Source organism: Squalius cephalus, assembly GCF_949319135.1.
Source record: "Squalius cephalus genome assembly, chromosome: 1".
NCBI lineage: Eukaryota > Metazoa > Chordata > Actinopteri > Cypriniformes > Leuciscidae > Squalius > Squalius cephalus.
The window spans coordinates 35,669,272-35,696,195 of NC_137122.1; the positions used below are offsets into that span (position 1 = coordinate 35,669,272).

At 38.5% G+C, this 26,924-nt stretch overlaps 2 protein-coding genes and 1 long non-coding RNA gene across 10 annotated transcripts; all 3 read right to left on the bottom strand.

Moving 5' to 3' along the window:
• Positions 1 to 166: 166 nt before the first annotated feature.
• Positions 167 to 1,620, bottom strand: LOC307160515. The gene is made up of 2 exons (XR_013821559.1): positions 1,558 to 1,620; positions 167 to 1,389 (listed from the first exon to the last, which is right to left on the bottom strand). It is a non-coding gene; the product is annotated as an uncharacterized lncRNA (long non-coding RNA).
• Positions 1,621 to 2,447: 827 nt separating this feature from the next.
• Positions 2,448 to 11,760, bottom strand: gspt1l (G1 to S phase transition 1, like). Its single transcript, XM_079894383.1, has 14 exons — positions 10,960 to 11,760; positions 9,422 to 9,463; positions 7,376 to 7,621; positions 6,758 to 6,791; positions 6,587 to 6,664; positions 6,261 to 6,441; positions 5,849 to 6,003; positions 5,577 to 5,717; positions 4,917 to 5,010; positions 4,640 to 4,720; positions 4,373 to 4,546; positions 3,548 to 3,637; positions 3,217 to 3,385; positions 2,448 to 3,104 (listed from the first exon to the last, which is right to left on the bottom strand). The coding sequence occupies exons 1-14, from the start codon at positions 11,153 to 11,155 to the stop codon at positions 3,052 to 3,054; spliced, it is 1,734 nt and encodes a 577-aa protein (XP_079750509.1). The 5' UTR covers positions 11,156 to 11,760; the 3' UTR covers positions 2,448 to 3,051.
• pdxdc1 (pyridoxal-dependent decarboxylase domain containing 1) lies at positions 11,720 to 25,510 on the bottom strand. Of its 8 annotated transcripts, none has more exons than XM_079894306.1 (25): positions 25,120 to 25,326; positions 24,243 to 24,316; positions 24,013 to 24,081; positions 23,785 to 23,859; positions 22,970 to 23,116; positions 21,033 to 21,222; positions 20,808 to 20,876; positions 20,114 to 20,192; positions 19,923 to 20,007; positions 19,761 to 19,809; positions 19,570 to 19,671; positions 19,308 to 19,433; positions 19,141 to 19,191; positions 17,977 to 18,021; positions 17,776 to 17,856; positions 16,782 to 16,842; positions 15,962 to 16,032; positions 15,615 to 15,720; positions 15,128 to 15,299; positions 14,724 to 14,842; positions 14,518 to 14,639; positions 14,321 to 14,413; positions 13,533 to 13,629; positions 13,345 to 13,443; positions 11,720 to 13,224 (listed from the first exon to the last, which is right to left on the bottom strand). In XM_079894306.1, exons 1-25 carry the CDS (start codon positions 25,138 to 25,140, stop codon positions 12,992 to 12,994), a joined length of 2,436 nt encoding a protein of 811 aa, XP_079750432.1. In that variant the 5' UTR covers positions 25,141 to 25,326; the 3' UTR covers positions 11,720 to 12,991. The 8 variants fall into 8 exon arrangements, with proteins under 8 accessions (XP_079750432.1, XP_079750431.1, XP_079750433.1 ...); XM_079894305.1 differs by having other exon boundaries at positions 22,970 to 23,119; positions 25,120 to 25,297; XM_079894307.1 differs by lacking the exon at positions 17,977 to 18,021 and having other exon boundaries at positions 22,970 to 23,119; positions 25,120 to 25,510.
• Positions 25,511 to 26,924: the final 1,414 nt, after the last annotated feature.

Consider the following 26,924-nt stretch of genomic DNA (forward strand, 5'->3'; position numbering starts at 1 on the left):
TCTTCTTTTGTGTTCAGCAGAAGAAAGAAATTCATACAGGTTTGGAACAACATGAGGGTGGTGAGCAACAACATTTTAGTTTTTGGGTGAACTAACGTTATCCCTTTAAATCACGACATGGCATATAAACTCATTTTTATATTTATTTGGTATTTATTGCATTACGTTTGTTTTACAATAATTGTAATTTAATGTGGCAATGATTCAGCTCTTATAAACAGCCATTTAGAACCTAAATATTTGCATTACATTAATGCGTTGACAAAGCAGTGTCACAATCATGTCCTGAACATTATTTGCAATGCTGTTTATTTATACAAATGTCTGCTATTCTGAATAACTTTTTGCCCAATCAGTCAAATCATCAGTTTGTTTTCGGTGAATTGTTGATCGCTCAAACCGATTCAGTCGTGTTCGTGAACGAATCCTTTTGTGAACAGGTTAATTGAATAAATTGAAAACACCCAAAAAACAATTTGTTTATGAATCATACATAATTATTAGTTCCATTCCCCAAAATTAAGTGAGAACGTAACCTGGAGAAATATAAGTCAGATACACAATAGTCACCATGAACATGGTGACAACCAGCATGTGCTTAACATTACAACAATAATTATGTTCAATAATTGAATACATTAAATCATAACCAATCAATAAATGAATTAATGGTAGACAAAAACAGTGCTTAGTGTTTTTAATCTAAAGGTTTTTCCTGGAGCTGACCTACATATTTGTGCTTTTTCTGTGAGGCCCTGAGAGCTGAATTAATTCTGACCTCTGATGACCCCAGCGGTGAGCATTCGAAGCCATTTTAATCCAGTTGTAGGGATTTGCTAGGAACACACACAAAAAAACCAACAAAAAAAAAAAAACCAACGGAAGACACATCTATAGATTGCACACACACAAAAATTCTCATTTGACAGGATAAAGATACATGATTTACATGCCATCTTATAAATAAAACAATAATTCTTTCCTAACGACAGCCACAACTCAGAGTCTCTATGAAATGGTAACACAGGACTGTGCATGAACTCCTTGCTCAAGTAGCAGAGGTCTGCCATGGCTCATTTGGGTCATGGCTGTATGGATCATCTTCTGCTTAATGACCGGCACCCAGACAAGTCCAGTGACCAAAAACATCAGCCCCACAGACAAGAATATAGGTCCTACTAAATAGGGCACATTGCCCACCTGTGTGAAGTACAACAAGGACAGTGCAGTGCCTGTGCCAAAGAGAAGACTCCCAATGAAGATGGCCAGGGCTGGCTTTTGAAAGTGACTCCATCCACATTTCACTCCTTTGTGCGAAGTCTTTTCAGGGTATGAACCAGCTTCATCAGTCTCAGTCCGGACAGAAGATATGTTGGAGTGCATTTCGATCTACAGAAATGCAAGATCATCTATATGAACTCAGCTTTAGAGCATGAAAACCACATTTAAAAAAAAAACTACAAATATTGCTTTCATACAAAAATAATGTCATTTCAGTAACTTACCACGCAACTAATACTATAAACATCAAAATGAAAAGAAATGAAGTACACTTACTCAGAAAGCTCAAAGGTTATACAGAATCTCTTGTTCCACTTCTGTCAGTCAGTTACTGTATTTACCCACAAAATACAGTGGAGGGAAAGCCACTCCCTGTGGGTGCGTCAGTATGAACATCTGGAGCAGGACTACACTGCCCTATTTAGGTCTCAGAACAGTTTCGCCCACAAATACAAAAAGCACATTGCATCCGCTTTAAGCAAATTGCTAAACATAGTTGATAACAAGCCCCTGTTTTACAAGACATGGGGTTTATACCATCTACAAACACTGAAAATATCACTGCAGCTCGCACACACAAGCTATTTAGTAATTTACAGTGCTAAATAATCATTTTAACAAATTTTTTTGCAGAATTAGATGGAATCCAAATCATAAAAGAAAAAAAAAACACAGATCAACACTTTTTTTTTTAAAGTGGTGGTTGATTATGATTTCGCCTTTCTAACTTTAGTTTGTAATGTTGCTGTTTGAGCATAAACAACATCTGCGGAGTTACAACGCTCACAGTTCAAAGCAAAGAGAGATATTTTCTTTTAAAGAAATCGCTTTTTAAGGACTATAACAAATGGCTGGTAGGGACTACTCAACATTCCTCCCGGGTTAGTGACATCATGAACCCTAGAATTTACATGAACCCCACCCCTAAGCTTTTGAGCTAAACCTTCACATACACACTATGGGGACATCAAAGACTTATTTTACATCTTGTGAAAAGGGCAATATAACCACCCCTTTAAACAAGACAAAACTTCACCAAAACATCTTCAATTAACAAGGCCGAGATCAAATATTTCCATCACACTTTTTTAAAAAGAAAACATTCAGGCATATAGCACAAAATATCTTGTGAAGGAAGAGGGGGAACAAAAAAATTCAACAATACAAATTTTTCCCCAATTTTATATTTTATTGTCATAGAAGATGCTTTAATAACGTGAACGCGCTCATGCACTTTGCAAGAACGTTGTGAACAGAAACCAAAATGGGAATAAGCAATGGGAGACATGTATAACCAAGATTTTAACATTTTGGTTTCAATTGGTTAATCATTCAAACTTTACTGTTCATAAATCATTTTATGTTAACAAGCAAATCTTGGTCCACCATACGGTTACTGTATATGCTGCCATTATATTTCTCTGATGGAAGCAAAAAAGAAAAATTATATATAAAAAAAAAAAACAATAAAAAAAAGTTTGGAAGAGAGCTAGATCTCTTGCCATTTAACGTGTGCAGATTGATGAGGAACAGGTCATGGGGGAGAACCTAAAACAATGGCATCGCTGAGCTCTCAATATGAGAAAGCTGACACGTGGACTTGATTTCATTTTCATTTGCTTAAAAACAGATTTCTTTAAGAGAAGTTTTTTAAGCTGGTCTTCAAGAGGCGAAGGGGAGAAAGAACAGGAGGGCTATGAAGTGTGCTGCGGCCGTAGCAGCATCTACCTCCGCCTCGGTCAGTCGTTTCAGATCCACTAAACGTTCTTTTCAGTCCTTCTCGGCAACAAGTTTTAACACTTTTCCAATGGCAATGGTTTTCCCTGAAATACAAAAAAAAAGTAAATATTCACAGACCTCAAATTCACAGAACAGAAACTACAAATCCGAGTTGAAGGCAAGTTAAAATCACATTTGGTGAAAATATCCACTCACCTTCATCTCGTAAGGTGAAGCGTCCCATCTGAGGGAAATCTTTGAAGGTCTCAAGGCAGATGGTCCCAGCTGTTCTCAAACGAGCAATGCACACCTGGTCCTGTTTGACGAAGCGGGGTCGTGTTTTGCTCTTGTCCCCCGTCTTTTTGTCTACCAGACAAATTAAGGCCTGTGAAGTGGCCAGAGGTACATTTAAACCACTTTGGTAAAGAACTAGCTGTAAATGAGGGCGCTCACCTCAAGTCAGCAAGCTTTCACAAGAGAATTTCCACACAAATATTAAGTCAATGTAAGAACTGAAAAAAAGTGGAGTAACATTTGCAACCATTACCGAAATTTGCACTTCTTCAATGCAGGTGTGGATATGAAGAACTGCATTGTAACCTGGGCATATGATTGACTTGTGTTCAATGATGACTATCTGAAAATGGCATAGACAGAAGCACAATTATTATGTGGAATTGCAAAGCAAAACGCAAAGAAAAATGGAGCAATCAGAAATACTGTTGATAGAACTAAGGATGGACCAAAATTTCAGTCACCGAAAATGCCATTTTCGGTTTTTAGCCAAAAGAGAAAAAAGGCAATAAATATATGCCGCCCCTCAGTGTTCAGCGCTCAGGTTTCACTCTCTCGCAGCCTTTTTTGTAACTTGGCGAGCTGCTCCGCTTCCAAAGGCACACAACTTTGTAGCGACTCAGGTCGAGTCAGTAAGTCTGTACCGGGACCCAGTTTGCTCTGCTCAATGTTCTGCTCCGTGTCTGCGCTCTCTGCTCAGTCGCTTACAGCCCAAGCGAACGCTCCACTCATGTACCGCTCACACTCACCGGAAAAGCAATGTCTGCTCAAATAATGTGCCGACATGAAATTTTTCAGTGGTAGACTTGTTTCTGTTTGCAATAGCCGCACTGTGCTGTTACAGTGGGGCTATTGCAAACAGTGGTTTAGCTGTGCTGGGAATCGCTGGTAAAATTACGCTACCCTCAAAAAATTATTTTTAGAATTGGTCAAAAAAAAAAATTGTTAAATCTGATTCTGTTGCAAAGAACTGAATGAAGAAAAATATTGATATTTTAATATTATTTTAATATATTTTTGGTCTATTTTGGTGTTGTATTTTTTTTTTTAAATTCAGGTTAAATGAGTTTTCACTGACCTGGGCATCAAAGGTGCGCCCAGTGTGGCAAAGGTTCTCAGCATTGCAGAGGATAAAGCCGGGCAGGATCTCCTCCTCTTCAATGCCTTTGAGTCGCAACTTCAAGTTCTCTCCTGGTCCAGCATCATCGGTTTCGACGTCATCAGAAAGCAGACTCAGCACCTCCACAGTGTGCTGCACACAGATGAGGTAGGCACTGATACGTCATTCAGCCAATTCCTGTCATAAAACCTGACGCTTTAAAGTGTTACGTTACCATACTCTTACCCTGTTGGGCATCATCACAAGTTGCTGAGCTTTACTGATTGATCCCGACTCCAATTTCCCCAATATCACAGTGCCCATGTCCTGCAAAAACACACATCCATACATGATATATGAACTTCAAAGCATTCATACAAAGTAGTACAATGCAAAATAATTACTAAAGAAATAAAGAAAAAAATATTTCACCATTTAACCCCCCAACCCCGTCCCCAAATGTTTATATTTTGTTGTCAAAGAACATAATTTAAAACTAAACACGTTCATGCACTTTACTTGCCTTATATTTGTCTACAATGGGTAACCTGACTGGTCCATCACTTGATCTGTTGAAGTTTGGCAAACTGTCCAGATGTGGAATGAATGGTAACCCTCTGTCCATAGTACACAAACACATTTCACAAAAACAGTGAGACACAATATTCATGCACTTTTTATTGCAGTGTCACATACATACAAAATTATGTTAAAATGTCTGTCTTGGCGAGTATTCAGTTAAACAATCAGTTTTGGAACGAAAATGGTTGAGAAAAATATATATTGGATCAATGTATAAACTCTTAAAGTGACAGCCACCTAATGCTGAATACTAACCTACTTTTAGACCAACCTGAAAAACTTTAAGCAGTGTTAATTTCATATCTCTCTTTATTCTATTGCATTTGCTTGTGCTGTTGTTTGCACTTTGTTTATTTGTTCTTATTTTATTGTGTTTTTTTATGAAAATAAAATTGCGCATTGAAGAGAAGTAGATTTTTTTTTGTATATGCTGTCAATTACAGTTCTTAGAAGGAAATCAGATTTGGCAAAATTTGGTATCGGCAGGTCACACTTACAAAAAACAAAAACAAAAAAACAGAATCGGTCAAGAAAATTGAAATGGGTGCATCTCTACTTCAAACAAAAAAAAAGTAGCAATTAGCAAGCTCAGCACACTTACGTATACCAAGGGCAGTAATCCGCCGGCTCCTTTAGATTGGCCCCAGTAAGTCCCGAACATGGCATAAAATGAATATCTTTCCTGGGGTTAAACCCAACTTTCTTCAAAAATGGAACAAGTTTCTCCTTACATTCTTCGTACCTACGTGCAAACAGTGAATAATATTAATGAACACACTTGGCGCATTTTTTGTAAAAAAAAAAAAAAAGTATAAAACAAAGTAATATACAACATCAACAGCCGCCTCTGTATATAGATGTCCATTCACTGACCTCTCCAGACTCCAGTTGACTGTTGGGTCATCCATTTTGTTTACAAGTACAATCAAATGCTTTACTCCAGCAGTTTTGGCCAACATGGCATGCTCTCGCGTCTGGCCTCCTTTCTCAAAGCCTGTTTCAAACTCTCCTTTCCTTGCAGAGATTACCTTCAGAGAGAGAAAGTGACAATTAATACAGGGACTGAAGTGAATGGAAAAACAAAAAACAAACTTTTCTGTTTTCTGAGTGACAGTCAATGCCTTTTGAGTCTGACATCTGTATTCAAACAGCGCCCTCTTCTGTATCATGACCACGTCGCCCTGCTCATAGCTCAGGTTTTTCCATGGATTTTCTGAATTGTAGGTAGCATGAGTGGATATTTCTCAGGGCAGTCCTTCAGTGCCTATTCAACATTATGACTCACCAGCACTGCCAAATCAGCCTGTGAAGCACCACCAATCATGTTGGGCACAAAGCTTTTGTGGCCTGGTGCGTCCAGAATGGTAAAGTGCTTTTTCTCTGTTTCGAAGTATGCACGTCCGACTTCCACAGTCTTTCCTTTGTCTCTTTCCTCCTGGTTTGTGTCAAGAGCCCAAGAGAGGTACCTGAGAAAAATATTTACTATGAAAAATCACTCCACCTCTAGGCACAAAAAGCACTGAAGTGTTACAAGTTTTAGCTATGTTTGGGGGGAATCTGTTTGATTACCCACCCGATGTTCTGGTAAATTAACTCAACTAAGCTAATTACCAAGTTTCCCTGTTCTTCTCCTTGGCTTCTTTTTCATACTTCTCCAGAGTTCGTTTGTCCACCATTCCTGTTAAATACCTGTGGAGGATGGGCAGAAAGCAGGGCTTTCAGAAACAGGGGATGGAAAAGCCAACTACTTCTGCTAAAACAGTGTAAAAATCAACAACTCACATGATTTGCCCTCCAATAGTTGACTTGCCAGCATCTGGAGGAATACGAGATAAGAAAAATTCAGTGTGAGGCCAGGACAGATAAAGATAGCCAATTCACAGTTCTCCAAAGACATTTTTAAAAATGTTCCCCATGATGATTCTGAAATGCATGAACCGAGCTGCCTTGATGTTAAGTGATTAATAATAAAGTGGTTATATAACAAATCCAACCAATTTAGAGCCAAGCGCAAAAACTATTCCAGCAAGTTACTAGAATTACTCACTTTAAGAAATTGAAATGGATGCTAAAGACAAAAAGTTAATGCAACAAATTTATTAAGTTACTGTGCAATCATGTTTGTTTGTTTTATAATTTACCACTGCTATATTCATGGCATGAATCAAGTGAATAATATAAACAACAAACAAAAACAAAGGTTTTTAAAGTTTATCAGATCTAGATAAAAGTCTAAAACTAATTATGATCTCAATTCATTCAATTCATTAAAAATCTTTTCATAAGAATCAACCGAAAAGTAAAGAGTCCTAGAGGAGTTAAAACCTTCAGAGTCAATCAAAACAGGACACTAGACTCCAGCATCAATCAATCATGTAAATGCAATATGCAAAAACTAACCGACATGGCCAATAAAGACCACGTTAACATGTTCCTTCTTGGGGGCATTTGGCTGTGTGGGGGCTACTTTAGGTGTTGGCACTTCTTCTTCCTCCATTCCTTCCTCTTGAGGGGAGTCTTCTTCAGCTTGACCCTCGTCTTCTCCAGGGCCTCCTGGCTCTGCCTCAGCCTCACTGGGCTCACTCCCTTTCTGCTCCCAGGTGTCATCTGTTGTCATCTCTGCATCACCGTTCTCCATGGGTGGAGCTGAAGTCAAAAACCAACATTATCATTTTACACCGTCTGACCACTCACAGTTGGTTGTATGTCAACAACTTCAGCCATTTCCTTTTTGACTAATACTGCAGTTTGATATTAGGATACAATACTTAATACAATGCCACATGTGCAATATGTGGCACTGTATTAAGTATTGTATCCTAATTCCCTCTCTAAGAGGAGATTAGGACCTAATGCATGGATCAATTTATTAATACACATACGATTTATTTCCCAACTGTTTATGTTCACCTAATATATTACCAATTGTTTAAGTGAACACTCACTAAGCCGGGCATTGACATATTTCTGTGTGTATTTGATCATTTAGGTTCAAAATCGTAGCCCTTAGTCCACTCAGTCTTAAGCTGGCGACACACTGGCTGCGTGGCGTGAGCGTGGCGTTTCTGTTGTGTGGCGTTTTCTATGTCTTTGCACACCAGAAACGTGTCTGACGTGGCGCTGCTGCTGCTAGGTGATATATGATAAGCCTCATTGGTGATATATTCGACATATGGGGAGAGAGTTGTGAAAGGCCTATACTTCATGTTAAACAAATATACAGCAGCAAAAACAATGTCGGCAGTGTTGACGGCAAAATAGGCTACAGAATATTTCGTTCTGTATTGACAGGTGCAATATTTGAAAATCGATAATATTTTTTTTAATTACATTTATATCTGCATTTATGTCAAAACCTAGAGACTTTCAAACATCAAAATGTCATTTATTAATATGTATTTGTGTCAAAATGACATATAAACATCTTTTCCTATACTATCTAGCCTGGAAACGCTTCCAACACGCTTGAGTGTCGCGTGAAAAATAGCCGTCGGTTCTATTTCTAGCATGCACGCTTTTTAACCTGTTAACATTGGAGCCGAAATAAAAACGGACACGCCACGCAGCCAGTGTGTCGCCGGCCTTAGAGCGCACACAGAGAAAGCCGCTTGGGGAACAGTAACTCTTTCACGCTTAATGCAGTTTGATTCACTTTTCATTAGAGCACGTCCTGCAGTTTAGTAACAGTATAATGCATTTTACGACAATCACTGATTTAGCTGATTTGGATGTTAAGTTTGGGCTTTTAGGGAGGAACGAAAGCGCACCGCTATGAAGGAAAGAAATGCAGTAGAATCGCACAGCCCAAGTTTCTTGCTGTCATTACTGTAGGGTTGTTTTCGTTGCAATGTCTCCGCAAGGAGTTTCGAATTTATGATCAGATGCCTGGTAGAACTACCAGACAAGACTGGCGAAAGTAGTGAAACAATTTCAGCTGTGCATAGAAAAATTGTCTTGCGGGTTTTGCGTCATCTGATCGACCATCGATGAAACTATTTAAAACAATTATCGGTCGATACTGACCGGCCGCCGAACAATCTAAGCACCCTTAAACTCACTCTCTGACAGTAGGTGGCGCTGGAATAGAAAAGCAGAAATACTGCGATTCTAAAAGTGATACGCTAACCCACTTTCCATTTCTGATATCCGCTTGTCAGAAAAGAAAGGAAGTCAAACAATATTTATAATTTTTCCACACAGGTATTCAGAATTCTTTTTAAATCGCTATGATGTTTATCAAAAAATACAAGACTGCATCATCACTTAGCAAAATACTGTTTGTGCGCACTACCAAATCGTGGATTTGTTACAGCAGCGGCTCTGGGCATGTGACCAAAAGCACAATTCTTATTGGTTGACCAGTTTAGCTGCCGACTCATCAGTATGATTATCATCATTATGAGGATGTGAAAAACAATGTGGTGGTGTCTCTCGGTATTTACTTACCCTCGGGCTCTGATACTTCCACACTGGCATCCGTATCAGGACCTGCAGGAATATAAAATGCTTATTTTTATAGCTGTAATTATACAGAACAGTCTACTAGTTACTAAGAATACTTATCTAAAAATGGAAATTGCTTGTCAACATTAAACACATTTGAGGACAACAAACTGCGCTATGCATGTAATAATAGCATGTGAACAGCATATCTTCCACTTGTGGTAAGACAGAGACAAGTTATAGCCCCGGTTTCACAGACAGGGCTTAGACTAAACCAGGATTAGTCCTTAGTTCAATTAGGGCATTTAAATAGTTTTTATAAACGTGCCTTGGTGTGCATCTTGAGACAAAACAATGGCACTGACATATCTTATGATATGTCAGTGCAAATTGCTTTCAGTCTCATTTATTTGAGCCTGGTCTGTGAATCTGGGGGGCAGGATCCTAATCCTTCAACAAACTCCCACGTTTTTGTCCAAATTAGTTATTTTGCGACAAGATCCTGAATTGAAGTAATTCTGTAGCCGGAGTCCCACGGTCAAATTTAAGACTCTCAAATCTCTTACAATCCTTTTCATATCGCTTAGAATACTTCAACAACACCCCGTCTCTACAGAGGTTATTTTTATGCAAATAAGCTTGGGAAAAGTTAAACAAGCAGATCAGATCATATCACCGCGTTTACCTCCATTACACGCTACACTGATCTTTCCAAGAAGACCTCCAGTGTGTACCTTATAAACACACAACAGGTAACACGAAGGCTTCAGGTGAGAGTGTGAATATTGGCTGTAGTGGCAACATTTAGCTGCTTTGACATCATCCATCTTTTCTGGTAGGTAATACTCGGTATAAAAGTATTTAATCTAAAACTAGGAGGTGAAACACTTCTCGTGTCATACTCAAAGGGGATTAAGGACAACAATTGACTTTCATTGTTCCACCATAACAGCACAACGCATAAGGACACATCATGTGTGCAATAAGACAGCATGGGGGGTCGGGGGCAAACCTCACCATTAAACAAACCCCAGCCAAAAGAGACCCCTCAAACAATCAAGCAATGAAAGAATCTGTTTGATTACGAGGCGCCAGGCCTCTGATCATCAGTATTGATTATTGCCATGCTAACAAACGGTATGTTCACGAGTATCAATAAAATGGCAATAACATGACTAAAGCTTCAGCTAACTCTCTAGTTAGCCAAAGAACTACTTGAACACACTTTTAACTCTTTCTTTAAAGCCAGGTATATATTATTATAAGGCTAAAAATGCTTCACAAGCACAGTCTCCACCCAAACGATCCACTTTCTAGCACGAACCGCTGTTACAGTGTTATTATCGTGTTAACGAACGCTTATTATTCCCGTCAAGCAAGTTTTTCTGATTGTTAACTTCCATATAACACGTTGGCCACGTTTCCGCTTCGAGCCGTTGACGGTAACTCTCATGTAGCATCCATGCTAAGCTCATGCGAACAAGCGTGTGTGAGGCTAACAGCTAAAGCGGTTAACAGACGTGAAAACACCGGGAACTCACCCGCTGACTCCACAGTTTCCGTGGAGCCCTTCGGCAGGAAGGTCGGGATGAATTCTGCGGCGTGCACGTTGGGGACAAACGGCTTGGCGTCCACGTTAAGGGTGGTAGTAAGAGCATTGGAAAGTTGCACGTCGACCTGGGCCTCGCCATCGTCCTCCTGATCCCAGGAATCAGGGGCAGTGTCTATCGCTTCCATCGCCACACAGCTGTTCCACACACGCGCGCTTAAAAGCCACTGACTTGATCACTTTTTTGTCCGGCCTTAGCCGCTGTTAAGGTCACCCCGTGCGTTGTTAAAACTTTCTGTTAGTGGCGTATGGCCTTCCCCCCGTTTGGTTGAAATCAAACAGCCGGTGTCTCTCAGCGAGGGGCGAGAGAAAGGGAGGTTTGACTAAGAGCTCGGAATGAGTCCTCGTGTGCGCTGACGACTCCCCTGACCTCGCGGAGCAACAGCGAGTTGAATTCTGGGAAGTGTAGTAGTTTAGCTTCTGGCAAAACACGAAAGGCTTCGGAGCGGTGTCGATGACAAAACTACATGTCCGCATTATGGATGAACCCGACTACCTCTTTTTACTAGCTAATAACCAATTTCCGTTCGCCTTACTTATGAAACTATATTTAAAAATGTATTCGAAGCTTAACTTTAAAGTCACTTTCATAGGCTTTTAATGTAATAAAACAGCCGTTTTAGCCGATTACATTATTTATTTAAAAATACCATCACAACTTAAGGGCAGTTTAAAAAAAAACACTCTAAAGTCGTATTTTAGCATTTTCTTTATTGTCATTTACATAACCGCTCATTGTAAAATAAAATTGTAATTATAAAAAAAAACACTCTTCTTACGTTTTATTTTTTACAGTCTATGCGTTTGACACAATAAGTCAGTACTCATTTCCCCCAAAGAAAATCCCATTTATTTATTGCACCAGTTAAGACAGAATCATTTTGAAAAAGATGAGCAGATCTACAATTACATTATTCAGTAAGGAAGCACAGTTACGGAAAGAGCACTTTATGCCCCTCAAAAATATGGATGGATGTGATATAACTGTAGTGAATTTCTTCTCACAATATTCATACACTAAATTAAACAACATTTCCCCAATAGCAATGCTTTTTTTGTGTGCTAAAACCATTAACATTGGTGTAAACAACAAATAAGGATCTTCATTTTAGTACATTATGTGTAGCCTTCATAAACATCCGAAATAAAATGTAACAATTACTCAAAGAGACATCTCTGAAACATTCTTCACAGTGAGAACAGTCTAATAATCATTTCACTATTGGTAAAACCAAAAGTGCTGGATGGGTAACTGTTTGATTTGAACTTATTTTAGACATAGCAAATGTTACTCATGTCTCTAAATAGCCTAATGTTCTCCAAGAGAATTATTTATAGGATAAATAAATATTCTGCTGTTCTGATTGAAGTGTGACATTCTGTACATAAAAGTGCAATAAGGCTATCGTTTGATTAGAAACAGCTGCAAGAAACAGAGTCTTCAAGCATCAACTTTCCTTCTTATACGTCTGCCTTTAGAGAGCACACATAAAGCAAGACCAGCTTTTGGCAAACAAGACATTTTGACATTAATAATCATGACGGTAAGGCCACAATAGCCCTTTCGTTGTGTAAATAATGTGTGGAAACGGATCAGAAAACCTGTCAGACAGGCCTGTAGATGACAAAGATAAGCGTTCAAAATCAAAACATAAGTACTGCCACCCATAATGGTAGAATATACTGGCAGTGCACATAAAGAACTGTGAGCAGACCCTATAACATATGATTAACCAAACTTTAAAAAAAGTGCAATTGATTATTTAATAACTAATAAGGGATGTGAGATTCAGACATATATTCAGAGACATTATTTTCATGAAATTCCAGTGTTTTGTTATTTGCATTTAAAGCTGCTTCTTTTCTTAATTTCAAAAGTGGTTTGCTCAAAGGCATCAAGGTCATGGAGGCATATTCCTCTGTTATATAGAGCAAACCTCATGAGCAACCATTTCGGAGTGGTCTTATCTAAGGTTGTCTACGCTCTCTGTCTCTTGTCCCTCTGGCACACGCTGGTCGGATGAAGCTGTATCCTCCGGTATGTGCGCAGGATTCTCCTGAGGGACCTCCGCCTCCTCCACATCAGTGACCTGCTGCACCTGTGCCGTTTCCCTGAACGAGTCTTCGAGCTGGCTGACAGAGCTGGTATCACTGATAGAGTCTGAGCCTGCTCCATGCCGCCGGAAGAGTTTTTGGCCTGTGAATCACATGGTATGATTAACCTGAGAGTTCTGTGAACATCAATGAAAGACCTAATGTAATTGCAAGAGTAATTCAGTGTAATTAGGGTCATACTGATCTTAGATCAAGATGTTACCTGGAAACCGTTTGGTGCTGGACTTGGGGGAGTCAGGGGAAGCTTCTGTATTCATCTGGGCTTTTATGGAATAAACAGGCTCGGTGCTGTCCAGACAACCTATGGAGAAAAAATAAATACTATACAAACCTGAAAACTACAAGTTCTCTTGACAATTTCATCAGAAAACATTTTTAGCACATATATACCTTCAGCTAGGTTAAAAGTTCTTCCTTTGACAGAGGCCTGAACCGGGGAGAACCAGTTAAGCACAGAGCCCACTAGAGGAATTTGTCGAAGTACGCCCTGAAAAATAAATGGAGAAAAATTACACATCAACATAATCTCTATTGGAATGATTTAATGTCTATTTAATCAGAAAAGGAATTTCACAAAAATATGTAATATGTAATAATTATTAAAATTTATTAAACATTATATAATCAGAATTACAATTTGAAAAGTTGAACTTAATTTCTAAATGTCTATTTGGTTTGTCTCTCTTTTGTTTATTGTAAAACACAATGATCATGTTCTCCATCATGATTTGAGAATGATATAAAGAGCATCTTCAACGGAAACAAGAACATTTGACCATCTGAACAAGGAGTCACATGATCAATGTCACACAGGCCCTGTTTACACTTGGTATTAAGATGCGTTTTGGTCAATCGGATCACAAGTAGACGACGCTAAATACAGGTGTAAACAGGGTCCAAAACGTTTTGAGCTTGTCCACTTTCGACCAATTCCAGAGTTAGCTGAAAATTCATTCGACTGGATTGCTTTCGTAGTGTAGACGCTCATGTGGTCGAATGTGTTTGAAACAGGGTAATATTGACTTATTTTTCCTAGAAATTAAGTGCAGAAACTTGCAATAAACTTTCTTTGGTTTAACTATTTCAGAATCCTGAAATTTGTTTATTTTCAGGGTTAAAGAAGTTTTTTTGGTCTCAGAATTTTGGAGTCCACTGTCTACTCACACATATGCACTCACCTCCTCAATAAGTTTCTCTTCATTGGCTTTCTGAAGCTGCAGCTCAGCTTCCTGAATGCCTCTTCTCACGACCTCAGTCATGTTCTCAAACAACTAGGCACAAACAGATGCTTTATTTCTAATTATTTATCTGATATTCAGTGTCTACTCAAATGATTAAGCACCTGTCCAAAAGAAGAAGAAAAAAGAATGCATACCTTTCCACTTTCCTCAATGTCTCTTCCAACAGATCCTATAGTTTCCACCAACTCTGACACATCCAGGTCTTCAGTTGCCATTCCAATAAATATGCAATTGGTTTCTTCACAGAACTCAGGACCTGGACACAAGACAGCAGTTTTGAGGTCACAGAATTCATGTGAATTTAAAAGCAATGTCAGTCATGGGACCATTAGTCATTTACCACAAGAGAACTCCAGGTCTGTATCAAGCTCCATCAGTTTATTAAGCAATTCACTGTTGATCTTCTCCACCCTTTGTTGTCTCTTATCCTCATCAAGGTCTGTGTTTCTGGGCTCATACCTGATGAAAAAAACAAACAAACAAAAGAACCTGTCAGGCACTGTGGAAACGTGCAATAAGGAAAGTTTCCTTCCTCCTCGGAACGAGGGAACATCTGATATTAGGGTGAATGTATCCTGTAGCGTGTTCCTGTAACTCAGCTGGCAGATTAGGTTATGCTTTCGATTCCCAGAGAACACAAAACTCACTAAATGTATTAAATACAATTTATATAAAAGCGTCTGTCAAATGCATGAATGTAATGTAAAATGTCCTGTAAATTGAGGTTTGACTCCAGAGTCTCACCTCACAACTCCAAGACCAGGCCAGCTCAGGTCCTCAATGTATGAGAGTGAAGCTTGCTGTAGCACCTCGTCCTTGAAGTCCTGTCTGAAGCGTAGGGTGCAGCACAGCACTGGAATCATCTCTCCCAGCTTCTCCACCAGTGCCGCCACATCATTCTCCTGAGTGCCAAGGGCTACACACACATATATCACCATCATTGTTAGCACGAACATGGCAACATGAATTAGGTCTCATTACTACAAAATAAGCCTGTTAAAAATGTGTGAGAAATTTTGGGCAAAGAAAACAGCTTTTACTTGCCATGCTCAGAATAAATACATATGCTTGTTTGCCCAGCCATTCAAACGTATTTAAATAACATTATATAGGCCTATTCTTCTTAGTATAACCCACATAATTATAAGAAAAGCTCCGCCCAGTTTGTCTCCAGTTTCTTAGTCAGTGTGTTAGTATTCCAGATTTTTTAATTATCTCTCAAATGTCTGACCTGCAGCGGTCATGAGGGGGCTGAAACGAACACATGTGCCCTCATCTTCCAGCTCAACCACATCTACGCCACTGAGGGGAACCTGCTGCGCCAACTGCTCACCCAACTGTCAAATCAGATCAAAGCAGTCGGGGTCACTCGTTTGTAAGAAAAGCATCTACGGTGTATATATATGTCGCACTGCATTCTATTATACATGCTCACAGCTTACTTATTTCACAGTTTACTTATTTCACAGTTTACTTATTTCACAGTTTACTTATTTCACAGTTTACTTATTTTACAGCTTACTTATTTCACAGCTTACTTATTTCCTATAATATACTGTTAGTGAGAGAAGCATTTACCCATCTGTTAAGGGCATCAATGATATCTCTCTCTCCCGCAAAATATCCTTCTACTGAGCCGCCACTCGAGGCTGAAAATGAGAGTTTTTGGCTGTTAGAGATATATATACACACACACCACTATTCAGAAGTTTGAAAGTAGTCTCTTATGTTTACCAAGGCTGCATTTACTTGGTCAAAAATAATAGTAAAAACAATAATATTATGAAATATTATTAAATATTTTGTAACATTATAAATGTCTTTAATGTCACTTTAATTTTTAATTGAATCCATCCTTGCTGATTAAAAGGATAACACTTTATTTTACAGTGTCCTTGTTACGTTACATGCAGTAACTATAATAATAGTACTAATAACTATAAATGATGCATAACTACATGCAACTAACACTAACCCTATAGTATGTACATGTAGTTAATTAATAAAAAATACTCAGTACTTAAATGTATAAATACAGTGTAACAAAGACACATTAAAATAAAGTGCAACCATACACACCACCAATATATATATATATATATATGAAGAGTTCAGATGCAAAAGCCTCTAAGTGCCATCTGAAATTTTCTTCTAGAATGATAATTTTTATCAACCTCGTATATTTAAGTTCAGTAATTTCACTTAAATGGCTTTGGAGATTACCTATTAATTGTCATTTAAGTGAAATTACTGAACTTAAATATACGAGGTTGATAAAAATTATCATTCTAGAAGAAAATTTCAGATGGCACTTAGAGGCTTTTGCATCTGAACTCTTCATATATACACACACACATACATTGAACCATATAGACACAACCAAGGAAAGGAAACTTACGGGCGCTGTTGTCTTGTGAAAACCTGAACACCACCACGGGAGAATTCAGTTCATCCTCCACCTACAAACATCAGAGAGACACAGAGGGTGGGGACGGGGTCTCAAAACACCTGTGACACATCTGAGCATTTATTACAGGAGGCCTTAATGTCATGCTGTGAGCACTAACATGTTATTGTGACAATTGGTTAAGTATTTAAATGCTGTGAGGCAATGTCATGGAGAGGCTTTTTGTTTGCTAGCTACAGGTTTGACAGGTCAATCTGGACAATGTGCACGTGACCTAAAGTCATGCATTAGTGCTGCTGGAATGTCTATGTGTTGCTGGAACCTTTGCTACAACTAAGAAAAGCATATAATTAATTCAATTATGCTTCTTACATGATTAATGGACATTTTCATAAATAAAAGTCTAACCACCACATACGTAAATTAACAGATAAATAAAGGATAATAAAGGAAATAAAACCTTAAAAATATCATCCAAGTGACTCTTTTCTGTCTAAGCCCTTTAAACAAATATAAGATTTGTTTTATGAACAAATGACTTCATTGAGCCTCTCAAAAACATTAAATAAATGTTGTAATGTGGTTCCTGTAATAGCTACGTATATAGTCGCATCTAACGTATGATTAACTTTATTCTGAACCAACTCGATTGTTAGTATTACACCCAGGAACATCAAATTTGCTCCATCTCTCACAAAGGCCATTTTAAAGAATTCTGCTTATTTCCCATCATGGCTCATCGTTGCTCTAAAGCGAGGTCCAGCATTGATGCCCAACAAGTCATCAGGCTCTGTGAAGTGACATTTCCTAAATGTTGTTTGCACATGACTGTAGCACTGGCAGGCCTTTACATGAGTAAAAGCCTTTAAACTGAGCACCAGCACTTATGGGTGGACATGGTGAGGGAGGGAACAGTGGAGAAACAGCGCAGGTGAAAGGGAGGAGTGGAGTGGGATCAAGCAAGCAGAGGGTTGGTCCCACCTACAATAGAGAGTATAAGAGAGCCCAGCACGTCCCGCAGCGAGCCCCCGGAGATGGGAGGGACCCGGGAATGAGACACCACATCCTGAAACCAAGGTACCCACGCTCACTAACACACTATGTATACAGAATAAGAGCTGCACACATTGCTGACGGTCACAAACCACATCGCAAACATACATATGAAAAACACTCTGCTCTTTACCATGCGCAAAGCCTCGAGGAGAGACACCTCGCTGTCAAGGATATCCTAATGGTGGTGACACAGAACAGAGGTGTTTGCTTTTAAGGATTTTAAGGCCTAGATTCTCTGACTGAAAGGAAAAAGTGGGCCACTGATATAATAGAAGCAAAATTTCAAAAAGCTTCAAATAAAAAGTGTAAATAATATCTACCAATGGTAGCTGATACATTCATTTTCAGCTGACATATTTCAGCACTGTGATATAGTATGGTTTTAAATGGCAGAAATGTCTGACAGTGCTGATATCATCATTAACGTTTTAAGAAAAAGGTCACTAGTAAATGAAAAGTTGGGTCATATACTCACTTTCAAGTCATACCCAACCCGTTCGACTTTCTTTCTTCCGTGGAACACAATAGGTGAATTTTTAAAGCATATCGTGGCAGCTCTTTCCCATATAATGAAAGTAAATGGGAACTGGGGCTGTCGAACTCCAAAATGAAAAAAGCACAACAAAAGTATCTTGAAAGTAGTCGACTCGTGTACTATCATTTTATGCCTTTGGAAGCCATACAACATTGTTATGTTAATTTTATTTATATAGAAATTATAGCATTACAGCGTACAATACCTTATTTTATTTCAGGTAGTTTGCAAAGCAACATTTCTACTTTTCATTAAGTGTTTTAAGGTTAAGTGTTTCTTATATTTATAGCTTTATTTCAATTAATTAAAATGAATTTTAGTTTTACGTTTAGTTAACAATAACAACACTGCTATACAATAGTTTTGTGTGACAACAGACCATAAAATAATTATTAGTAATTATTCACCAAGCATTTTCTGTGAATGCGAATTTGAGCGAAGCTGTCAAGTGAATCTGTTCCTCACAGAAACTTATCGTATGGCTTCAGAATATAGGTCACATGGACTACTTTTATGATACTTTTAAATTTAGTGTTTGTTCCATGGAAGAAAAATGAATTTGAGTTTGGAACAACATGGGGCGAGTGAAGACAGAACTATCATTAAATAGATGGAGCAACACCAACTAGAGAGGAAATACTGATACACAGAAGCTTCAAATACTTTTCAATTCACATACTTATTTGTGAGGACTGTGGTGTAACTGTAAAATACTCTGTACCGACATACAGCTGAATGGATCAAGACAAGTTGACCTACCGAGGTTTTTATTGAAGCCAGTGTCTTCAAATGCTCCAAAAGCTGTTGACTCTACAAAGAAACAGAACAATTCCCAACAAGGTCAGAGTAAATCTTGCAGTGTTTATAGTACTTTACGCCCACTACAGTGCATGGGATTATCTAAATGAAGTTGGCAGGGTACTCACTAGCTGAGAGGCATGCTTAATCCTCTCAACAATCCCATCATGCCCAAGGTACTGAAGGGACAGCCAGAGAGGCAAAGCCCGAAGCTTCTCCACTGGTTGGCTGGATGTCAGACCTGCTGTGAGAGACTGCCCCCAAACGGCAGGGAGGACAAGACAAAGAGCATGAGGTATTTGCACACTGTATGATCATAACTCTGGATTACATTTCCATATGATGTGCTGTATAATGCTAATTGGTACTTATATTAATGGTCCAACTTACCAGGGCCGGATCCTCATGTCTGTAAAGAGTGACAGCGGGCACAGCGGGCAGGCCCAACCACGGGCCTGGAGTCAAAGTCATACTATCACACTTGGTGGCCGCCTTGATAGTGAGAGGGAGAAAATTAGAGCGCATTCTTGACAACAGGAAGAAAATGCAGGCATTTGAGTGCTAAAAAACCCACAACATACCGTGACAGTGGAGGAGATCTGACCAAGAGCAAGTGTTGCCAAATTAACCCTGAAAAGAATGCCACAGAAAGTCAATTTAAACAATATCTGTTCAAAATCTGTTAATCAAATCTGTTCATTTAAACACACACACATATAAACATATAACCAGCTGATACCAACCCCTCCACATGGAGCCACATGTTGTACTGAACACAGAGCTCTTTCAGACGACTGAGTTTGTCTGTGTGACCTGCACCTGGCGTTCCTGAGAGATTAACAAAACATTAATGATCGCATGCAAAATTGACTATCAATAAATGCATGCAAAAAACTAAGTTCCTTGAATAAATAAGGTTCTACAGCAAACCGACCAGCATTCGCTATCAACAGCAGTGGAACTTTCCCTGATTCGCGATCATCTTTGATGAGCTTGTCAAGCAATGCAACATCCTGTAATAAGACAATTTAGAGAAAAACACACCATTTTAGCTCATCTTTTATTCATTACTTGCACATTTCTGAACAAAGAGTTTCAATTCCATTTGTCTTTCTATTTAATGTGTTACATGTCTGCACTGTTTTGCATATACACTAATGCAAATTCCTTGTTTATCTTTTACTTGATTTAATTTGTTCTTAAATGTACACTATCGTTCAAAAGTTTGGGGATCAGTGAATTTTTTTTTTATTCAGCAAGGATACATTAAACTGATTAAAGGTGACAGTAAAGACATTTATAGAGTTACAAAAGATTTCTATTTTAAATAAATGATGTTCTTTTGAACTTTCTATTCATCAAAGAATCCTGATCAAATGCATCACGGCTTCCATAGAAATATTAATCTGCACAACTGTTTTCAACAGTGATAATAACAATAATAAATGTTTCTTGAGCAGCAAATCGTCAAATTAGAATGATTTCTGAAAAATCATGTGACACTGAAGACTGAAGTAATGATGCTGAAAATTCAGCTTTTTCATCGCTGGAATGAATTACATTTTAAAATATATTAAAATATAAATATTTTACTGTTTTTACTGTATTTTTTTAAGACAAATTCTTACCATTTGATGCAAGGAGCCAAACATGGTGTTACAGGGCACAATACAAAGGCTTGACAGAGGCAGTCCTAGCTGAAAAGAAAACACAAAAAAAGTTGTCTAAATCAAAGCACATAGTATCCACCACTAAACAAACGCACACACACATTTTTTTAATATAGTGTGGTGGTAATGTGAAACATTTCAGATCATGTAGCATAGACAAGTGAAGTGGAGGTGACATTGTACCTGACTGCAGAGATGTTGTCCCAGGCCAGGTCTGCATGCAGCACTTTGGTAAATCACAGGATGTTTGGAGCTCAGCACTGTAAAGCCCTCTGTAGCGTACTCCTCATAATGAGCATTAATAACTAGCCGACACACCTTCAGCAGCCCCTCACGATCATCTTCATGGTAATATGCCGAGCCATTTTCATATCTATGAAAAATAATGAATTCAAATATTTTTAAAGGTGTCATCGGATGCCCATTTTCCACAAGTTGGTATGATTCTTTAGGGTCTTCATGTAAAGTTTGTAACATACTTTGGTTAAAATTCCTCAATGGTTGTGTAAAACAACACCCTTTTTACCTCCTCAAAAACAGCTCTGTTGACAGCGACCCGTTTCGGTGCATGTCTCTTTAAATGATAATGAGCAACTGCTCACCCCACCCCTCTCTTACATTGGGGCTGTCGCACAAGACACGTAAAGTGCTGCCTTGGCGGACAGTATACAAATGGCTGAGGGCGGAAATATGCTAATACGGGACAGTTCGTCAGTGGTCGTGGGTGGAGCATGAGCAATATGACATCATATTGCTCAGAAAATCCAAACGGCTTGATTATTGAGAGCGTTTAGATTTAAGGATTTAAAAAAAAAAGGAGTGAATTAATTTTTTCATTGTATGGTGGTTGTGTCCACACACTGCAAAGACACATTTATATGCAAACACCACATCAAAGTGAATTTTGCATCCGATGACCCCTTTAATATTTACCAAATCTCAATATGAATTTCCATTTTCATACTGTACATTACAATGTTTTCATGCCTGAATTCCCTAGTAGCAGTTTTTAGCGTTTTATTTATTTTTTATTTAGATGAAATAAGATTTTTCATTTAATCATTGTAAATTGGAAAAAGGTCTCTCGTTCTTTGTCTCTCGAAAAAGATCCACACTCGCTCTTGAAGAAATCCAATTTCATTGATCAAAAAAACATGCGACGTTTCAGCCATTGTCAAGGCCTTCATCTGACATGTCATGAATTTTAGATTTTCGGATGCACCTCCTCTTTTGTTGGTAGAGCATCTCTTTTTAAAATTTTTAATATTACAATATATTTTAATTATTTGCTGAAGATTTAAAACCATACATATCTTCAAAAATCACCAAAGTTCAAAGCATGACTTTAATCTGTGTAAAGTGATAATAGGACCACCCTGGAAAAAATAGACTAAAGCCCCCTTCACACAGAGATTCCGGAAAATACACGGATTGTTTGATTTTGGTTCATTCACACTGCCAGTGATTTTCCGGAATCTGTGAGTGCGTTCACACACATCCCGTAAAGATACGTAAAGACACGAGGCGTCAGGATGTGGTAACTCCTGTCAGATGTCAATTCTGCTGATAACTAAAGTCAAAGAATCCCCTAAGTCAAAGAAGCCTAAATTGTCCAAAATAAAAGCCTAAATCCAATCTGTTCATCATATAAAGCGATCGAGTCTCTTTGGAAAATTTGGACTAAACCGCTCAATTCATATGGATTAGTTTTACGATCTCTTTATGAACTTTTTGAAGTGTCACAGTTTTAGTTGCGTAGCTGTCAATGGAGAGACAGAAAGCTCTCAGATTTCATCAAAAAGATCTTCATTTGTGTTCCGAAGATGAACGAAAGTCGAGTTTGGAAAGACATGAGGGTGAGTAATTAATTCATTTAATTAATTATTAATGACAGAATTTTAATTTCTGGGTCACTGTTATAATAAAAAGCTCGATGTTTTTCCTCCTACTCTTTTTTAAGTGAAAGACACAGCCTATACAATTTGCTAAGATGAACCAAAGATGGATTTATTAATGCTCTTTAACACAAATCTCTATGCATCACTTAAATGTGTTTGTATGACAAGGAGAAGAAAATCCACCCGAAACCACATGAGATTACAGAGAGAACTTGAACGTGCCTGAAAAGCCTGCAGAGCCAGAGAGTGGTGTCCGACAGGATGCGGGTGGTCAGCTTTCTCAATCTTTCTCGTTCCAGGACAGAGATATATGCGGCCAGACTGTGTCCCAACAGAGCCATGTGTCCCTGCTCTCCGACATACTGCATCCTGCTAAACAGACATTTATAGTTTTATCACACCACACGGAGGGGTTTACATATGCTCTCGGTGCAATATAATGGAGCTGTTCTGTTATGGCGTCAACAGGTTTGGTTAATGAGTAAAAAAAAACTTCGAATAACATTACTCTAAGAGACTTTTCTGCCTTGTATTTTATTTAAAGTTTGTCTGTAAAAAGTCTTTAGATCATTTTATGTTTTGAAGAAGTCTTATTGCTCACCAATGCTGCATTTATTTCATCCAAAATACTGTAAAACAGTAATATTGTAAAATATTATTACAATTTAAAAGAACCGTTTTCCATTTTAATATATATTACGGTAGAACTTATTCCTGTGATGTCAAAGCTGGATTTTCAGTAACAGAAATCTTTTGTAACATTATACAAGTCTTTACTGTCACTTTTGAGAAATTGAATGCATCCTTGCTGAACAAAAGTATGAATTACTTTTATTAATATTGAGCATAGTTTAAGCATTAGTTTAAGAACATAGTTAAGCAACTGAGCAAATATAAATCTTACTGATCCCACACTTTGAAACATTAGTGTATAAATTGAAAACTGCTATTGTCAAAAACACATTCAAAATTCCTAAGGAATTTGTTTCTTGGTTTTAGGTCTACAAACCAAACAGCTCCATAATGCTGTGACCTACCGATGACCCTGCTGGTCATCATCTCCATGCATCAGGTTCTGGACTAGCTGGAGTATGCTAACAACATCCTGTCCACTGTCGGAAATATATGGAAAAAGAAAGAAGAAAAGAAATAATTTGAAATGTTTCGTAAATATAGCTGATATGCACTGACTTGAAACCCAATGAAATACAGAGCAAGACAAGAAACATTATAAATGTGATTTACAGTATTAGAGTCCCACTCACTCTCCTTGTAAGGGTCCAGGAATGTCTTTCCAACTCAACTTTCTTCTTTCTTTGCCCTGTTCAGATTCCCTGAATAAATCCACACAACATTATGGTTATACAGCGGTACTATACGTATAACAAAACCCTGGACATACTGTCAACATGTCATAAGGATAGCTTTGTAGGGAACAGCAATTTAAATGTAATAACAACAATTACTGAAAATGTTGTAATGCAAAAGGTCTTACAATTTTCCACTTTCTAAAATCTTCATGGCACCAGAAAGATGGTTCCCCATCTCAGCAAGTGTAGGGTCCATCATCTACAATTACACAGTAAAGTGTATATGGTTTCCCGTGAAGGACATTGCATTGAAAAACTGGATAACTTGCTAACTTGATGGAGATGGCTGTATATCACATTTCTTGTCACATCAAATAAAATGATTCCTCATGCTTTAACCAAACTCATATTTCACCTGTAGGGCACTTTCACTGCCTGTGAGACAAAATAAAACATTCAGGCCTATGTCCATTTGTGATAATGGAGCGTTTTTAACATTACAATTTAAACACTGACTAAATAATAAAAATACTATAAGTAGACTTGATAAATGCCTTTTGTGAATTGTGCTAACTTGTATAAAATTAGTCTTCTTGGTCTCTTAATTCTAGCTTTCTCTGTTCTACATGTATAATTCCTGATATACAGGATATGAAAACCTGTCGGATGACAAGGCTCATTCCATTACTCGGGAACTCATCTGGTGAGATAATGTCATGCCTTATCCTCCTGCGCATCCTGCTCTAACACAACGCATGAATTTGTTTCAGTTTTGAGAAATTGAGATACTTTGCACACGAAAGTGGTTTGCAGACCACCATTTTTTTGTGTTTTGCAGACCACCATCTATTAAAGCCTAAATTTCATTTTCACATTAATAAATAAAAAAGGACGGCGAGTATCAAGCTTTATGCACTAATAGCAAATACTCGATTGAGGCTTTAAATGAATCCAGTAGATCTCCGCATCATCTTCCCTGAGTCAATGACAGTGAATAAGCTTCCTGCACTTTAATCAAATGAGCGAGTCCTTCAGGGAATGATACGCACTGCTCTACATTACCTTCACGGGCGGTTTATCCATGCAATGTTGAAAACCCAGTCGCAGGGACTAGTCCCTGTGCGTTGTCGCTTGCTGTGTATTTTACGGAAGCAAACCCAAAAAGCACAAGAATCCACCTCGGGTACCCTTTCTCTTGGTTATTTGGATAGTCAATTGAATTGAGTTACTTCCTGGTGTCATGCCGCTCCACGCTGGCAGCGCTGACGTAGCCTAAACATACGCCCCCTTTACCGTGTACGTGAGCTCCTTGGTTTACCCCTTACCCCCAACGCAAAGACATGTAATGATGCAGTACAGTGGTGTGAGGACTCCGACGCAAGTCGGTTCTTTCGAAGAGAAAATATTCGAAAAACCTGATTCAGTTATTCTTGTACATCATCACGTGGTCTCTGACATCACGGCGTGGAAATCACATGCTTTTATGATTACGTTTAAATAAATACATTTAACGTGTCCAAATTCACTTTGTTGTAGCCATGATTGAGCTCATCAAAACTATAGTGATTTAAAACCAAAATATAATTTGCATTCAAATTAATTTACATGTTCTTGTTTGAAAGGTTTTTGCTAATTGTTTTATTAAAATACTGTTTACCAAAACCAAACCAGATTCGTGTTAAGAAAAGCATTTGCAGGATTTATTAAATAGTATTTACCAAAAATGTATGTGTGGATAAAACTGTTGTAAAAAAAATATTTCCAATGAGTTTTATTTGTAAAATTGCTGTTATTTGGGTTTTTAATAACCCATTTTTCAATAAGAATAGGTGATGTTCGGAACAGACGGTTCTCTTCTCCGATTTATTCAAACTGATTGGCTGCATCCAAAATTGCATAGTCTTGAGTGTAGACTTATTTTAAATAAGCACTAATAACTTCACAACCGCTACTATATTGCCAAAAGTATTGGGATACCCCTCCAAATCATTAAATTCAGTTGTTCCAATCACTTCCATGAACACAGTTGTATAAATCAAGCACCTAGGTAATGCAGACTGCTTCTACAAACATTTGTGAAAGAACTGGTCGCTCTCAGGAGCTCAGTGAATTCAAGCGTGGTACCGGTTGCCACCTGTGCAGTAAATCCATTCGTGAAATTTCCTCACAACTAAATATTCCACGGTCAACTGTTAGTGGTATTATAACAAAGTGGAAGCAATTGGGAACAACAGCAACTCAGCCACGAAGTGGTAGGCCACGTAAAATCACAGAGCGGGGTCAGCACATGCGGAGGCGCACAGTGCGCAGAAGTCGCCAACTTTCTGCGGAGTCAATAGCTACGGACCTCCAAACTTCATGTGGCCTTCAGATTAACTCAAGAACAGTGCGTAGAGAGCTTCAAGGAATGGGTTTCAATGGCCGAGCAGCTGCATCCAAGCCTTACATCACCAAGTGCAATGCAAAGTGTCGGATGCAGTGGTGTAAAGCACGCTGCCACTGGACTCTAGAGCAGTGGAGACGTGTTCTCTGGAGTGACGAATCACGCTTCTCTGTCTGGCAATCCGATGGACGAGTCTGATTTGGCGGTTGCCAGGAGAACGGTACTTGCCTGGCTGCATTGTGCCAAGTGTAAAGTTTGGTGGAGGGGGGGTTAGGGTGCGGGGTTGTTTTTCAGGGGTTGGGCTTGGCCCCTTAGTTCCAGTGAAAGGAACTCTAAATGGCCTGCACAGAGTCCTGACCTCACCCCGATAGAACACCTTTGGGATGAATTAGAGCGGAGACAGCGAGCCAGGCCTTCTCGTCCAACATCAGTGCCTGACCTGACCTCACAAATGCGCTTCTAGAAGAATGGTCAAAAATTCCCA

Bases quoted from the DNA above. Each gene is read 5' to 3' on its own strand.
- gspt1l (XM_079894383.1), bottom strand. From the start codon at position 11,155: ATGGAAGCGATAGACACTGCCCCTGATTCCTGGGATCAGGAGGACGAT. The intron at 5,718-5,848 runs GTCAGTGAATGG...GTTTGCACGTAG, and splicing joins GTCAACTGGAGTCTGGAGAG to GTACGAAGAATGTAAGGAGA. The intron at 4,721-4,916 runs GCAAGTAAAGTG...GTGTTTTTGCAG, and splicing joins CCATTGTAGACAAATATAAG to GACATGGGCACTGTGATATT.
- pdxdc1 (XM_079894305.1), bottom strand. From the start codon at position 25,140: ATGGATAAACCGCCCGTGAAG. The intron at 20,193-20,807 runs GTAAGAATTTGT...GTCTTATTACAG, and splicing joins TTGGCTCCTTGCATCAAATG to GATGTTGCATTGCTTGACAA. The intron at 13,630-14,320 runs GTGAGTGCATAT...TTTATTTTTCAG, and splicing joins AAGAGAAACTTATTGAGGAG to GGCGTACTTCGACAAATTCC.